A 17,500-nucleotide genomic window follows, 5' to 3' on the forward strand; every position below is an offset into this window, starting at 1 on the left:
CCAATTTACCTATCTTGTTGATAAATACAAAAAAAAAATTAAGACATTGAAAATGAAGTTCAACAAGTTTTTAAGAAATATCTCTTGGAAATGCTCAGTTAAAAATATATCAAAGAATCTTTTGTATATCTGTATCGTTGTACATTTGTCTCCCTGTATTTATCCAGTAAAAAAAAATGTTGTAAAAGAAAGAAAGGAAAGACGCACCAAGAAAAAAAAGAGTAGTGAATAGTGTTCAATAGTATTGAATAGCTAAATATTTTTTCAACAATGCCTTTTGTCTACCAAAGTGCTTTTCAAAGAGAAACATGGAGAAAGAGAACTTATTCTCTTTAGACTTCTTCCAATAATCTTTGACAATAAAAGAAATTTACCTCATTCGGCAAACTTAAAAAAGACATCCAACTGTCCAAGTTTTGATTGCAGATTTCAAAACTTTCAACTACGCGGATTTCATCAAGACTCAAGTCCGTCCACTTCTTCTATAAATAGAAAACCATCCTTCATCACAAGGCAGAACGTAAGAGCGAGCAACGAGTGTTCCAAAAAATTCTCCTTTCAAAAATCTTTTCCTTTGTATTCATCTCTGTCATCAACCTTGTACTCAAGTTCAACTCTGTAATCAAGGTATAAATTTTCAATACAAAAACTATTTTCATATTCAAATATTTGTGTTCTTATAGTTAAATTTTTGCAGTAAATTAGATAGAATTAGACAACAAATATTTATGTTTTTATGTTTGGATTTTCAGATTAAAAAAAAAAAAACCATTATCAATTTTATGGGAAAATTGAGTTTATAAAAAACAAATTTATTATTAATTTATTTTTTATTTATTAAATAATTATTTATAAAATAAATAATTTTTTTGTTTTTAATTTTTAAATTAATTTTATTAGATAATATTTATAATTAAAAATGTTATTCTTTAATTTAAAATTTGACTGTAAAATGAATAAAATATAGAAAACTAAATTAATTTCTTATTTAATAAGTTAATTTTGAATAAAAATTCAACATTAAGATATATAATTTTTTTTTCAGTACTAATCAATTAAAAAAATATTAATCATTTGTAGATTAAAACATTTTATTTAGTAATTATAAATGATAAATAACTAAAGTATTTGAAAAAATAATAAAATATTTATTTAAAAATAATTTAATACACTTAAAATTAGAAATGATTAACCATTTTTTATTAAGAAAAAATAACTTTTTTTATTAAGAAAAAATTGAGGAAAAAATCATAAATAATCAATAACATGTTGTGGACCCTCACCCGATCCACGGGCCGGCATGACTTGCTTTTTAAAAGAATAAGAAAGTAAGTGTGTTTTCGGGTTTTGGAAAATCTGTCCTCGGTGAGGAACGGTTTTGTTTGGAGTCGCCACTTACTTTTTATGTTTATTTTATAAAGGGGAAAATCAAGTAAGAACAAAAACCCTTAATGACTCCAATATGGATAAAGTAGTCTGCGAAAACTAGATTCTGGGTCCAGGGATCAAGTTACCTATTGGGAAGGTACCTCATGCGAGGTAGCACCCCTCTAAGCCCGGAACTCGGTCTCTACTAATGAATTGGGTACATGGGAGCATATGAGTCAAAGATCAATCGATCGATTAGGCTAAACAAATGACATAGATCACACGAACCTGCTCAGTATCTAGTGTGCACTTAGTCTCCACAAATCAAAGCTAAAAGGTGCGTACCTGAGGTCCATAGCCAATAGCTACATAAGAGGTTAATCAAGCAATATAAAAACACAACGAGCAAACATATCCATGCCCTCTGCATGTAAATGAATCCAACTCCCAACAAGTCAAGTATGTACCTCGGGTCCTCAGCCAAGCGCTGCAAACAGGGGCAAATCAATAGACACAAGCATTTTTAATCAAACATCAAAATGTGCCCAAGCCAAACATTCACAATAAACCCCCGACCTTCCTAGCCAATAATACCCTCAACTCATAGGTGGGCCCACATTAATTCAAACCAAATCTGGATTCAGACCCTAAAGGTGGCCTACAAGTGCCTTGGAGCCTAAGGGCCCAAGCCACAACAAAAATAGGGGTCAAAACACGCTGAAACTAGAGCTACTTAGCAGAACTGATTGAACCGGTTCCCAACTAGAAAAACCGATTGAGAAAAAATTTGAAACTTTACCAGAAGATTCCTCGAAGAATAAGGAATCCAAAAAAACAAACGACGCTCAATTTAGACCCCGGATGAGGGAGAACCAGCCGAAACAAGGAAATGCATTTATAAAACAGGGTTGGACATACAAGACCTGTTGAACTGGTTCCCAACCAGTTCAACCGGTTGAGAAAAATTCTAAAATTTTAATAGTAGATTTCCCAAAGAATAAAGAATCCAAAAAAAAACAACGACGCTCAATTCCAAGCCCGGATGAGGGAGAACCGGTCAAAACAAGGCAATACATTTATAAAACTGGAGAATGATTCAAAATAGATTTTTAACATGAACAAAATCAAACGGGATCAATGGCATCAATTGAATGAAGATCATGACAAACACATAAAGAACCAATTTCAACATAACAATTTATGGCCCTTTTCGTCCACACCAATCAATAAAGCATTAAGCATTATGGAACAATCAGAAAGAGGAACCGAATGCAAGCAAGAGCTCTATGAGGAACCAGAAACGTACCTGAAGAAGCGACCTTTGAGAGGTGCTCCTTTAGCTTGCAAAGCCTCTCCAAACATATCCGAGACCCCTAAAATTCTAAGGACCTCTTCACTCCACTCCCTCAGACCACTCACGAAAAGAAACCCTCCAAAAACCTCTTATAAAATTCCTCCCCCCACAATTCCACAGAGTCCCTCCTCTAAAAAAAAGAAGAAAGTCCTTTCAAATATGATTTTTTTTCCTCTTTTATAGTCCTAGACCTCCAGCCATCAAAGCCTCTTCGTTTTTCTCTCCTTCAAGCTCTGGAAAGAGCTCTAGTCAGTCTCAAAATCAGCTTCCCCATTAACTCCCCTCCTCATTCTCCATGCAAGCTGACTATCTTAAGCTTTCAACTTGCTTTCCCACCAAGGATCCATATGGATTCATGGTGGGCTGCAAGGAATCCGAAATAAGGCCCAAATTGGATCCAAATACAACCCAAAACTGATTTGGAGCCCATGGGCCCAAGCCATGTAGGAATTGGGCTCCAAAATCACCAAAATCAGTGCTCCATACAAGTTGACTCGATGAATCGGTTGAACTGGATGCCAACCGGTCGAGCCAATTGAGAAAAATTTTGAAATTTTTACAGACTGTTCCTTGAAGAATAAGGAGTCCATAAAAAAAACGTTGCATGATTCTGAGGTTAGATGAGGAAGATATGATCAAAACAATCCCAAGTGCTTTGAATTCGGACTTGCTTCAATGAATTCTGCCTAAACTGAATTTTTTGGGGAACCGGTCGAGCCGGTTGAGAAAAAATTTTAAATTTTGAAAAAATGTTCCTTGAAGAATAAGGAGTCCATAAAAAAAATGGTGCACAATTCCGAGTTCGGATGAGGGAGATATGATCAAAACAATCCCAAGTGCTCCAAATTCGGACCTGCTTAAATGAATTATACTACCTAAATTGAAACTTTGGGAACTGGTCGAGCCGGTTGAGAAAAAAATTAAAATTTTGAAAGAATGTTCCTTGAAGAATAAGGAGTCCATAAAAAAAAACGGTGCACAATTCCGAGTTCAGATGAGGGAGATATGATCAAAACAAGCCCAAGTGCTCCGAATTCAAACCTGCTCCTATGAATTCCAACTGAACTGAAATTTTTGGGGGGCCTCACTTCCTTCCCTATAGCATGATGTGAACAACTAAGGAAATTGGCCATGACGGAATTCCAAAATGAACTACACACCCACACTACATTGGATCGCAAATGAACCTACACAAGGCTCAGAAACCGATCAAGGCCAAAAGAGGGCCATGGTGGGGTCATATGAAAACATGGGTGCATATGACACCCATAGGATAAAATGAAAGTGTCAAGGGACAAAATTGAGGGTCTACACATGTATTAATACATTCAATCCCTAATAAATCAAACATATTCAAATACTAAATAATCAAATATCAACTACTATTATGAATAAAAAAAACCTAATACTTTGTCCATATATATTAACTAATAAACCACCTTGTCCGTATATATTAACTAATAAACCAACAAACATCCTAATAACTAAAAAAATAATAATAATGAATATTAGCAAGCCTAAAATATTAAAGTTCAACATTACTAGATAGACTTCAATATTAGCAGACTGCAAATCAACATATGTAACTAAATATAAATAAACTAGCATAAATCATTAATACAAATAAAGCAAATAAAGCAAATAAAGCAAAAAAAAACCGTGTATCATCAATTTATATTTACTAAAAGATATAAAAGTCATCAATGTGTGTCACATAAAGGAGGCTTCCTTTTTTGTTGTGGCGGTTGGTGACATCAATTTTTGAAATAATATTTTATGCAAAAATAATAATTTAATACGAATAACAATTACTAGATTCACAGTTTTATTTTAATATGTATTCTAACATTTTACAAGTCATCTTTATTTTGTTTTTCTAAAATAATAATACACGACTATAATTTTTATTATTATATTATATACATTCAAATAAATTAAATAATTGTGGACCCACATTTTTGCATGATGCGTTCCTACTCGATGACGTGACTCGTTTTTTATTTATTTGGTAAAAAAATATGATTTTTAGAAAAGACTTGGAGTTGCCACTTATTTTTGTTTTATTTTTAAGGGAAAACAAAATAAGAAAGAAAACCCTAAGTGTGACTCTTTATTTGGAAAAGACAGTCCGTGAAAAACCAAAGTCGAATATGAGGGTTAGGTTACCTATTGGAAAGGTACGGTAAAAGACCGTAGCGCCCTTTTAAGCTCCTAGAAACGGGTTTCTACTAAATAAGGTGAGACAAAATTTGACAATTGATAAGGAAATCAATAGATACCAATGAAATGATCAAATAATAAAACGAATCATATATGAGAATAAACAAAGTGAGAGTGAGATCGTATTTTAGTAGCAAGTAATAGTGCGTTATCATGAAACAAGATTAGTACAGAATAATGAATACAAAATATATCACATGTGTCACAAGATAGAGTAAGAAATCCTTAATGACAATTGTGTGCTTCACTCAAATCATTTTTAAAGAAAATATCATGGATGCTGGGCTTCCACCAAAGCCCAATTTATTTTGCATGAATTAATCCCACAAATTCCATTATTTTAGAATTATGAAAAAATTCATTCATGTTTATTAAAAATCGAGAAAATTGAAAAAAAAATGATTTTTGGTGACCCTAAACCCTAAGGAAGGAAGGAAAAAAAAACTTTAAATTATTCAAAAACCGTAATGGGATTTAAATTATTTGAAAATTGAAGTTTTGAAAATTGGAGTTTTGAAAATTGGTCTTTTGAAAATTGAAGTTTTGAAAATTAAATTTGAAAATTGGAGTTTTTTTTATAAAAAAAAAAAATTTGAAAATTGAAGTTTTGAAAATTAAATTTGAAAATTACTTGGAAATTGGAGTTTTTCAAAAATTAAATCTGAAGATTGGAATTTTGAAAATTATTTGGAAATTGGAGTTTTAAAAATTATTTGAAAATTAAATTTTAACAACAAAAAATGAAAAATCAAAGAGAATGATACGTGGCCTTTAGGTGGTGCACTAGAGGGTGGCCATGCATAGCCATGCAGGAGTAGGGCCCGGGGTGCAATTATGTCTTCTTTGTAGATGTTGGTGGTTTCAATTTAAAGTAAGTAACTTGTTTGCTGACCTTTTGATGGCTTGAGTATACCTTCATGGGTTGGTCGAAAGAGAAACTTCACTCTTAAATCTATGTTGTTCTTGAACACTACCATTGGGACATCATCCACCAAGAGTACTATCAAATATTTATTCCATAGAACTGAATACGAGTGGAAAGCTTTGGTTGGGTCAAACCAAAGATAGATCCTCTGTTTTCTCTCTCATTTTCTTCTTGTGAAGACATTTTTTTGTAAAGTGGAGGGTTGGTTGGACTTGTTTCCCGAGAACTCAAAGTTTATTTCATCAAGCTCTAAGTTTTGAGAAGATGGATAGAAAACAGTAATAGTTCTTGTGCATTTGTCAAGGATGAGTTGAATCTCAAAGCCTCCATTATAGGACTTGATGTGGTTAAAAACCCATGTAGGCACATAGTTTCTATTGAATGGCACATCGATACACTTCCTTGGGGCAACACCTCTCACTCTAGAAAACATAAACAGTAAACCCAGAGAGATAACCCATAGTGTGGTGAGCATGGTAATGAGGTTCCGACATAAAGTTTTTCGGCTTGAGGTTTAGATTTTCTGAAATAAGGATTTTGATGGAGGTTTTGCCAAGGCTTTGGGTGGCCATACGTGCATGGGTCACATGCACATGGGGATGGATGGAAATGAGCTTTCTCAATATCCGAATTGATTCCCCGTACTCATTTTTGACTTAGGCACCATTCCACGAAACTAAGGAATTGCATCCGGAAAGAAGTGCTTGAAAATGGGACACTAAAAGGCGGTCATAAAAGCCATACAAAAGCCAGAAACAGAGGAATGGAATGCCCGAGACTGTGCATTGAAAGTGGCCTTTCCTTGCTGGTAGCCACGTATTCACCTTCATTTTCATTTAGACTTCAACGAATTGCACACTACCATGGACCTGTTGGTTGCTTTTCGAGAATTTTGACGCCAAATGATCAAAAGGCGTCATAGTAACTAAAAATCTAGGAATAGTAGATCCATTCACATCTTCAGATTTTGAAAACATAAGTCAATGAAATACTCATGTTATTCTTGATGATGCATTGTTTTCTGCTAAACGGAACCAGTATAGCTGCTTCCAAAGCTCGGGAATTCCTCAAATGCATCTTATAGTCAATATGTTTGCTCCAAAAATCACTCACTTCATCATAAACCTGAAGTTTGCAACTGTTATTGCAATTTGAAATATAAAACCGACAAAGGGAAGAGAAATTCTTGTGGTTTTACATGAAAATTCTGGGAATTCTTCAAATGAGTGAAGGTAGCCATTGATTACTCTCATTAGTTTTGAATTTTTATCCTCCATAACAAAGTTGCACAATTAAGTTTCAAATTTGTTTGGGCGTTCTTGTATACAACTTTCTTCTCTGAATCATGCCCAAAAACTGAAAAACTCCCTGGGCGATGGACTGTTCAAGCTTGAGGGTGAGTTGATGCCAGAGCTTCTACTGGTACAGATCTATAAGAAAGCTACATCATTCGGCCAACTCCGAATGATACGTGTACAATGACTCTAGAAATTGTGGGGTGGCCAAGCATGGAGAATTTATATGTGTGGGCCTGAGATGGGAAAGAGCTAAGTTAAGGCTATGACTTGGAATACAAAAAAAGTGGTCATACAAGTTGATATTTTGTGCATGTGGAAAAGAGGTGGAAGGGGCTACTTGAAAGGACTAGGAATGAGGCCCATCCTTCCTTCTACTGTTACCTACTCCATCACAACCAAGGAGGAAAATGTCGCGATATTTCGGCGATATATCGCTGAAATATCGTGTATCGAAGGGTATCGACAAGATATTTCTTGGAAAAATATCGGTCCGACGATATTTCGGGAGAAATCTTGAGAAATCGGCGATATCTCGCGATATATCGGCGATTTTTCCCGATATATCGCATGGTCAACGAAGTCAAACGCGCTACAGTGAAAGTCAAATGTGCTACAGTGCCCCCTCGCTACAATGCACCTCCTGCTTGAAATTGCTTCCGAGGGGATTTGAACCCCAAACCAAAAGGTTTGGGGTTCACTCCATTTGCCATCTGGGCTAACTCGCCCTTGTAATATAAAGTGCACCAAACATATATATACTTAAAGTCATTATATAAAGAAAATGTTAAAAGAATATTTTAAATAGAAAATTAATTATAATTATTTTATAATTAAATGCAAAATTTTCTTTTAATTAATTACCAAAAAGTATAAAAATTATATAATTTTCTTCATAATGTTTTTAATATCATTAATAATTAATTAAATATTAAAAAATTATATATATATATCATAATTTATTTTATATTGTTTAATACAACTGAATTAAATGGATCATATTTTAATATTAATATATATTTTAAAATTAGACATATTATAATCAAATATCATAATATTATATGTAATTTAATAATAAATGTACACTTATAAAATTCATATTTTTATCGATAGATACGATATTATTATCAAATATGATAAATCATGTTATACATATATCAAAATTTTCAATAAAATAACTTTAAAATGTCTATTATACTTCTAATTATATTATTATGAGATTTTCCTTACATTTTCATGAGTTTTTAACAATTTTAAGCTTACCGATATTTTTTTCCAAAATATCCGCCGATATATCTCCGATATATCCGTAAAATCGAAGTACCGATATATCCGTGATTACCGATATTTTCATCCTTGATCACAACATGAATCCGACTTGACATGATTAGGAATGAGCCCCATCGACCCTTCTGTTGTTATCTGTTCCATGATAGTATGAAGAAACTTGTTGAATGGATGAGTTGAGAGTCTGAAACCACTTATTGCTTACTTTCCCTAATGTCCGGGTGGTGGCTAGAACCTCTATGAACAAGAAAAGAGAAACACAAACGAAAAATAGCGTATAACCTAAGAAGAGTAAACAAACCAACAAGTCATTGAATTAGATCTAATTTCATGTTTTAATCAAAAGACCCGGAACAAAATGGAAAAAATAAGGATCAGTAACGTGGTTAATCAGATATCAAGCTCAAAGACAAATCCACATGTCAGTTACTTATTGGAGAAATCTAAGAAATTTGAAAAGAGTCAAAATAGAGAAAGCACAAAATAAACTCAGATTCAACAAAACTTAATACGCAACAAAACAGATTAACAATACTCAAGTAGCAAGGTGAGATGATGAAGGACGATGATAATGAGGAGGAATGAATAAGAAATGTGCAATGAAACCATACCTGAAGTGTTCCTCTGCTCTTCCAAAGATCAGTAAACTTTCCTATACTCTTCTTGCTACTCACAGCTTGCCTCATGTAGGTATTTTCTCTGCTCTCTTTCGTTGCTCGTTTTTTTTTCTCTTTTCTTCTCAACTCGCTCCCCCTAAAACAACGTTCACTCCCTATCTCAAATCAAAATACCCAGCTCACTCTTGGGTGCTCTTCAATGGTGATAGGAAAAACCAAAATAAAATCTCTTAAAATAAAATAAAATAAAATAATAGTAATAAAAAAAACAAATGTCGGTTGGTCCAAAAAGAGTAGTCTACAATGACATTTTAATTTTATTTCTACTTTTATTTATATTTATATTTTAAGCTCTTAATATGTTATAAGAATTTTTTGGACAATATTAATTTTTAAAAAATATATAAGATAAATCCATAATTTCAAATAATATTTTATTTCTATTTCTTAGATTTTAATATTTTTGAAATAATATTGTATGAAAAAAATGATTTAATACTGATATCCATTACTAAATTCATAGTTAATTTTATTTTATTATATATTCTAACATTTTACAAATATAAATATTTTTTATTTTTTAAATGGATATTTAAATGTATATAATATAACATTTTAAATGTATATTTACATATTCTATACATTGAAATACATGGTCACTATTTTTTTTTTGTTATGTTATATACATTTAAATATCCATTTAACTAAATCAAATAACATATTAGTTTTATTTATATTTTTATTTTTAGACTTCAATATTTTACAATAAAATTTTCAACAATTTAAGACTAATATTAATTTTAAAAAATATATAAGATAAATTCATAATTTTGGATAATGTTGTATTTCTATAGTTTAGATTTTAATATTTTTTAAATCATATTTTATGCAAATTTATAGATATATAATTATTCTATTATTATTATTATTATTATTATTATTATTATTATTATTATTATTATTTTCCATTCTCATTTTACTAATATATATATATATTTAGTTTTAACATTTTATAAAACATATTATTTGATTGATAAACATAAACAATATTACTATTATTTCATATCAATTAAATAAATTAATATCACTTTTATTTTTTGAATGATTGAATCCGTTCATTTTTATAAAATGATAATTTACAACAAATAGTATTCTAAAAGAATTAACATAAATCCAATAAATTATATATATATGTGTATATATATATATATATATCATGCATTATAAAAGAAAAATGAAACAAAGTAGAGAAAAAATATTACTTAGGAATAAAATAATATAATTTTTATTTTTTGAATGATTTCATCTATTTAAAATAATAATTTCTAACAAATATTATTCAAACAAATGTTGCATAATCCAAATAAATTTAAAAAACTTATATCACAATAAAAACCATTACAAAATAACATGAAATAAAAATAAAGCAAAAATAACAAAAAAAATATATATATTACTTGTCAAGATGAGTGGTGTGAGTGTGTAAAGAAAGATATAAGATCTGCATAGAAGTTCCATAGAGGGAAATGAGGGATATGAAAAGAAGTCAAGGAGAGTCAAATATGGAAAGAGAAAAAATAAGGATGAAGATTGAATCAAATTTTATTTTGTAAGTGAAGATGACAAACAAAAAGTTTTTAAGGTAGGATGGGTGTAGTGTGCATGATAGAGGGTGTGTTTTTTCTTTTTAAAAAATAACGTTTAAATGTTTTAGAAGAAAAGACAATACTTGAAACAATCAAATTGCGTGAAAATGTCAAATTGGTTGAGTATTGCAATGATATTATAGTGTAATAGTGTGTGAAGTGATGAAGTGCAGTGGTGCAATGCATTGTTGGACTAATGTGTGAAGTAGCAGGGGAAAGTGATGTGTGAAGTAGTGAGAATTCTCTTAAAAAGATGTGAATCTATATTTTATTGTGAAATTTTAAATTAAAGAATAACAATTTTAATTTTAAAGTTTATCTAATAAAATTAATTTTAAAATTAAAACAAAAAAAAATTATTTTGTAAATAATAATTTAATAAATTAAAAAAACAAATAATTTTTTTTTATAAACTCATTTTCACATAAAATTGATAATAGTTCTTTTTTAATCTAAAAGTGAAAGAAATAAAAAGTAATACATAAATATTATTTATCTTATAAATAAAAAACAATATAAAACTAAATTAATTTCTATTTATAGTTATAATTAATTGAATAAATTTAAAGTAAAATTAGACATAAATACCAACATATTTTTTAAATCAATATCTAACTTAATATAAAATAATATTTTTTAATATCAATGTCAAACATAATTTATATTTTTATAAATATTATTGTTGATAAATATCCCAATAATTATAATTATTTTTATATATTGAATTTAGTAAATAAAATTAATTAATTTTATAATTCATATATTTATAATAATTATATTATTGTATAAATATATTATTAGTTAATATTATTTAAAAAATGAGAAAATGGAAAAAATAAATTTTTGAAAATCGTCTCTTGAAAAGATCAATTTTTTTTCATTTTTGAAAATCGTCTCTTGAAGAAACGATTTTCCTTTTTTTTTTTTTTTTATAATAGAAATCCTCTCTTGAACAAATAAAAATAATTTAAAAGGAAAATTGTCAAAAACCAAGTTCAAAGTCTTCCTTTCTAAACTTGTCTTTGATCTTGTTTGAAGTCTAGTGAAAGCATTTGTATTTCCTACACCTACTGCACTTGCCATTACCACTACACCTCATGTCAAGCTATCATCGTAAAAAACCAAGTCATCATTTGCATGAATGGAGGTGTCTTCTTCACTTATTTTTCCAACTAACCACTCATTACCTTAATCAATGTCTATCAATGGGATGGGGTCAATGACATTCCATCTATCATAGCGTGCTTTAAGAATTTGGTAGTATTTAACAAACACCAAGTCATTTGGTTGTTTTTGCATTATTTTGTTCATCTTCTTGGTGAGAATCTATAAACATTTATCAATAACTGTTATCGCATGCTATATTAGAACTTAAAAAGTAAAATTTATATATTATATAATCAATAAAATATTAAATACTTACATGCTGAAATATACTCTAATTACATTCACAACTCGATGCACTACAAATCAAGATAAGAATCTTTGTGGCTAGTTTTGCAAATTTGGGGTTGTGTTGTCATAAAATTTCTACCATTTAGCTATAATGTTTCAAATGTAAACAAAAAATTTGTAGACTAGAAGTAATATTTGATCTAGTAGCTTATAAAGTAAGTAATATAATATCTTATTTAAAAATATAAACTTTCTTAAAATACTTTATACCTAGAGCTAGCATGTTTCTTGATCTAATGGCTATTGGAATATTGAAGAGAGCCTCTGCATTTTTATAAGTTGACAATTCACAAATGATCTTATCTTGCACACCAATGTCAAAAAGAAATCTATCTATGCAAGAATATAATCCCAATGTCACTTTTTCATCAAACTCCACAAGATGGTTTTCATAGAAAAATTTTGGGTTTAAGAAGTGACATTTTACATGCAAAGGATGGTGAAGTTGACATTCTTATCTCTTATCAATGATAGAGAATATCTCCTTATACTTATTTTCATTCTTGTTAAATGACTTTTTAGTGATCTTGTTACATCTATCTATAGTTTCATATATGTACCCCATAGCTGATTTTCTTTCATTATCGACAAGTCAAGGAATTTTAACAAGAGAACCAATCACTTTAAGAATATAGACAATATGATTCCAAAATGAAGGCATCAAAACAATTTCTAAGACTTATTGTCCTTTTGATTTCCTTTCCATATTTACAAGCTAACTACTTGTCAGAAGTGAACATTAATCTCAAATTACGTTTTCACATATGGATACTTTATAAGGTAAGAAAACATGTTGCAAATCGAGTTATGCTCGACCTAATCAATTCTCTTTGTTTGGTGAACTCTCTCATCATATTTAGCACCCCCATATGATTGTAGATGAACCCATTCAATGAGATGACTTTAGTAAAAGTCCTCTTAATTGTAGGAAGTTTTCCAATATCTTCTACAATGAGGTCTATGCAATGAGTTGCACAAGATGTCCAATTCAAATGTGGTCACTTTGGCTCTAAAAACTTTCCTATATAAAATTTTAACATAAAAAACATAATAAGTAAAAATGATAAATAATGTTGTAATATAATGTTTCAATTTAAATGGTACTAATAAAACTTAAATAACTTTATCAAATGAAATCTTACCTATCAATACATAGTTAGATCTATTATTAGTTATTATTTGGACAACATTCTTCTCTCCAATGCACTCCCCAAAGTTGTCCAATAATTCAAATGTCTTCTTCCTAGTTTCATGAATGAACTAGTATCAATGGACTCTATAAACATTGTTCCAATTGGGTGATTTACCAAAAAAATTCATCAAGATTCAATTTCTTTTATTTATCCACCCATCAGACATAATAGAAGCATCATACCTCATCTATGCAACATTGTGATTTTTCAATAAATTTTTTGTATACTCCACTTTTTTTTTAAGGATTGAAACTCTTAATTCATGGTAACCAAGAAGTTTCATATTTGAGCCATATTGTCCAATAACTTCAACCATTTAGTTAAAACTATCCAAATTTGCACAATTAATTGATATCTTTGCTCAATAGAAGAATTAACCAATGTATTGACATACACTTTCCCTTTTCTTTTTATCAAACACATCATTTATAGAACTTTGCTTCATCTTCTCCTTTTTACGAAGCTGACTTACCTTTTTTAACTTTTAAGATACAAAAGCATCAATGAAACCTTTTTGTTATTGACTTCATTTTCTTATTACTTCCTATGTTACTTTTTCTATTATCAACTTTTTTTTTCCCATTCAAATTGACTTCTTCAAGTTCCTTTTCCTTATCTATATCAACAATGTTTTCTAAGTTACCAAACTCATGAAAATAACTATAGTTGTCTTTTTTATTCTTTTTATTAGTCATGTACTGCTCAAGCTCTTCTCTTACTTACATTTTAAACACCTTGTAGTATTTCCATTTTTCCTATTTGATATTGCTTTGCTTTAAAATTTTCACTTTCTTTCTCCTTCCCACAATATAAAAATGTAATCAAATTTATATTCTTATAATCATTCAATAATTATATTTCTAAGTTGGATTTTTTTTGTTCATACCTTTTGACGAGGTGTCATCTTTCAATGTCATTCCCAAATCTAAAATTTAGTTGTTGTTGTTGTTGTTGTCTTTTTTTCTCTTTTTTTTCTTTTTTTTTTAAGAATTAAAATTTAAAAGATAAGGGAAACAAGACAACAATGTAAAAAAATTATGAAATAAAAAATACTTTTATTTTTTCATAAAAATTTATAAAATACTCATGGAAAACAACATAAGTGTGGTTGTGCTTGGTAGTCTAAATGAAGTGTACTTTCAATAATAAAAACTGTTAAGCGGTGAGACCCATTGAATAGATGGGTCGAAAAAAAGTGGAAGAAAACTTTTTGCAATGTATATTAACAACACAGAGAAAAAAGAAAAAGAAAAAAAGATCAATTCTCTATAATGTGCAATGACAAGCACAAAAAAAAAGGGTCAACTCTCTATGGTGTGTAATGACAATACAAACAGAGAAAGAAACAAAAAGAAGTGGGCTGACTCTCTGCAATGTGTCGGTGACAAAAAAAAAATATTAGTTATGAGTCTTCACAATAGAAGCAAAAATTCTTTTTTCTTTGTAGAGAATAAAATAAATAGGTTAGTTGTGAGGTGAGTTTGTGACAACAATCACAACACAAACAAAGATAACTTTAAAAAAAAAAAAATTGACTTCATAATTCAAATTGTGAAGAACAAAAAAAAATTGTATAAGAGTTATAGAGAATAGAAAGAGGAAAAAACTTTACTGAAGTAAACCACATAGCTACTGAAATCTTCTTCCCTCCATCTTGTCTTCATCTTGCTATAAGGTAACCAAAAACATTTTTTTCTTCTTTCATTCATTTCATCTTTTACCTAAGTCCTAAATCTTCTTATTCTTTTTTTTTCTTTTATTAATATTATATTATCAACTAATCAATTTTTTTATAGCTCAACTTTAATTTTTTTTTTTTTTAATATTTTACTTTATTTTTTTCTAAGTTTTTCGCCTCGTGAAAGAAGACAATCATTGTTATGCCTTAAACTTTATCCTAAGGCGACCACTTTGGCGTTACCTCTTTGAAGTCGCTCACATGGGTCTTCAAAAGGCATTTTTATTTTTCTCACCTCAGTTGGTGGCCTAAATGAACCAGATGATCGTCTTTGACAACAATGATTACAAATAACAATTTGCATACAAATGTTGATTACCACTCTGGTTATCATTGCTTGATGAAGATATGGATTGACTTAGTATTGTATACTCTGATAAAAATGGAGAGTTATCCTTTGTTGTTGTTGAAAAATTGGTGAATGAAAAGAACATGTCTAATGAATGAGACAACCTTTGGAGGAGACACAACACTTGGTTTGTAAGGATATAAATAGGAGATTGCCCTCTTTATATCTGTTTAAGAGTTGTATCTTGAAAAACAGAGACCATTTTTTTTACTGTTGCAATCATGAAGAAGGTGCCAAAATTCTGTCTTTAGGACATTGCAACTTGCAAGCCTCTAAACAAACGAATCTCTTTTTACTTCCATTCGAATTTTCTTGTTTCTTCTTTTGAATTATTGCAGGTTTGTTCCATCATCACCCCAACAATCTAAAGACAGAATTTTATTTAGTGATCATGGAATAAACATTCAAGTTAGACTCTACCTTACCAAACACTGAAGTTCCTGTTCCTATTAAGGTAGAAACACACCATGAAAAACCAGAGAAATTCAATGGAGATGACTTTAAAAGGTGGCAATAAAAGATGCTCTTTTATCTCACCACCCTCAACCTTGTTCATGTCCTGAAGAAGGAATGCCCCAAAGCACCAGAACATCCAACAAATGAGACATTCAATATTATAGAGGCCTGGAAGCATTCAGACTTCTTATGCAGAAACTACACTCTCAATGGCTTGGTTGACTCCCTCTACAATGTCTACTCTTCATTCATTACAACAAGAGGGTTGTGGGAGGTACTTGAGAAGAAGTACAAGACTGAAGATGCTGGAACAAAGAAATTCATTGTTGCTAAGTTTTTAGATTTCAAAATAATTGATTCTATTACTGTTATTAATCAAGTTGAAGAACTTCAAAAGTTTTTAGATTTCAAAATGATTGATTCTATTACTGTTATTAATCAAGTTGAAGAACTTCAAATCCTCATCAATAAAATCCATGTTAAGGGAATGATGTTCAATGAAGCATTTCAAGTTGCTTCCATCATTGAAAAGTTGTCTCCTTCATGGAAGGACTTTAAGAACTATTTGAAACATAAACGCAAGGAATTGTTGATGGAGGATTTGATAGTAAGGCTTAGGATTGAAGAAGACAACAGAAAGAATGACAAATTTGTTGGCAAGTCATTCATGGAAGCCAAGGCCCATATTGTGGAAAGAGAGTGCTCCAATAAGAGGAAACTTCCCTTCAACAATAGAAAGATGAAGAAACCTGCCAACAATAAGCCTGGTAATAAGAAGATCAAAGGGGTTTGTTAGGTTTATGGAAAATTCAGCCATCATGCCAAGGATTGCTGGCACAAAAATGATAAGAAGAAACTTGAAAGAAATGGAAAAACCAGTCAAGCAACAAAATTTGAAAATTTTTGTTGTAATCCTAGAGTCAAATGTTGTGATGGACTCTAAGGATTGGTGGATTGATTCTGGAGCCACTAGACACATTTGTGGTGATAGAAATTCCTTTGTGAATTTCCAGAAGATTGAAAGTGGAGAAAAACTCTACATTGGAAATGCTTCTTCATCTATGGTGGAAGGCAAGGGTGATGTGGTTCTGAATCTCACTTTAGGGAAGAAACTCACCTTGATGGATATCCTCTTTATACTTGAAATTAGAAAGAACCTTGTATCTGCTTCTCTTCTTTGTAAGAAGGGATTTAAACTTGTATTTGAGAGTGACAAACTTGTGTTGACCAAGGGTGGAACCTTTGTGGGAAAGGAATACATGAGTGAGGGCTTGTTCAAACTCATTGTATTCAATGACAATGTAATTACTTCAACTATTTATAAAAGTTTTATGTCTTCTGCTTACATTGTTGAGTCTTGTGAATTATGACATTCTCGGTTGGGACATGTTAATTATCGTTCCATGTATAAAATGGCAAACTTAGGTTTATTGCCTAAATTTGGTATTAATAAAACACGTAAGTGTGAAATATGTGTTGAATCAAAGTTTGCAAGAAAGCCATTTAAATCAATTGAAAGATCTAGTGAACTACTTGAATTAGTTCATAGTGATCTTTGTGATTTGAAACGACTCCAACTAGAGGTGGCATAAAATAT

The 17,500-nt window shown here is 30.3% G+C and overlaps 1 protein-coding gene across 1 annotated transcript; it reads left to right on the top strand.

The window, feature by feature from the left end:
* Positions 1 to 15,967: 15,967 nt before the first annotated feature.
* LOC109122879 (uncharacterized) lies at positions 15,968 to 16,699 on the top strand. Its single transcript, XM_019220974.2, has one exon. The coding sequence runs from the start codon at positions 15,968 to 15,970 to the stop codon at positions 16,697 to 16,699; it is 732 nt and encodes a 243-aa protein (XP_019076519.2).
* Positions 16,700 to 17,500: the final 801 nt, after the last annotated feature.

This window comes from Vitis vinifera, chromosome 7 (assembly GCF_030704535.1).
Source record: "Vitis vinifera cultivar Pinot Noir 40024 chromosome 7, ASM3070453v1".
NCBI classification, from domain to species: domain Eukaryota; kingdom Viridiplantae; phylum Streptophyta; class Magnoliopsida; order Vitales; family Vitaceae; genus Vitis; species Vitis vinifera.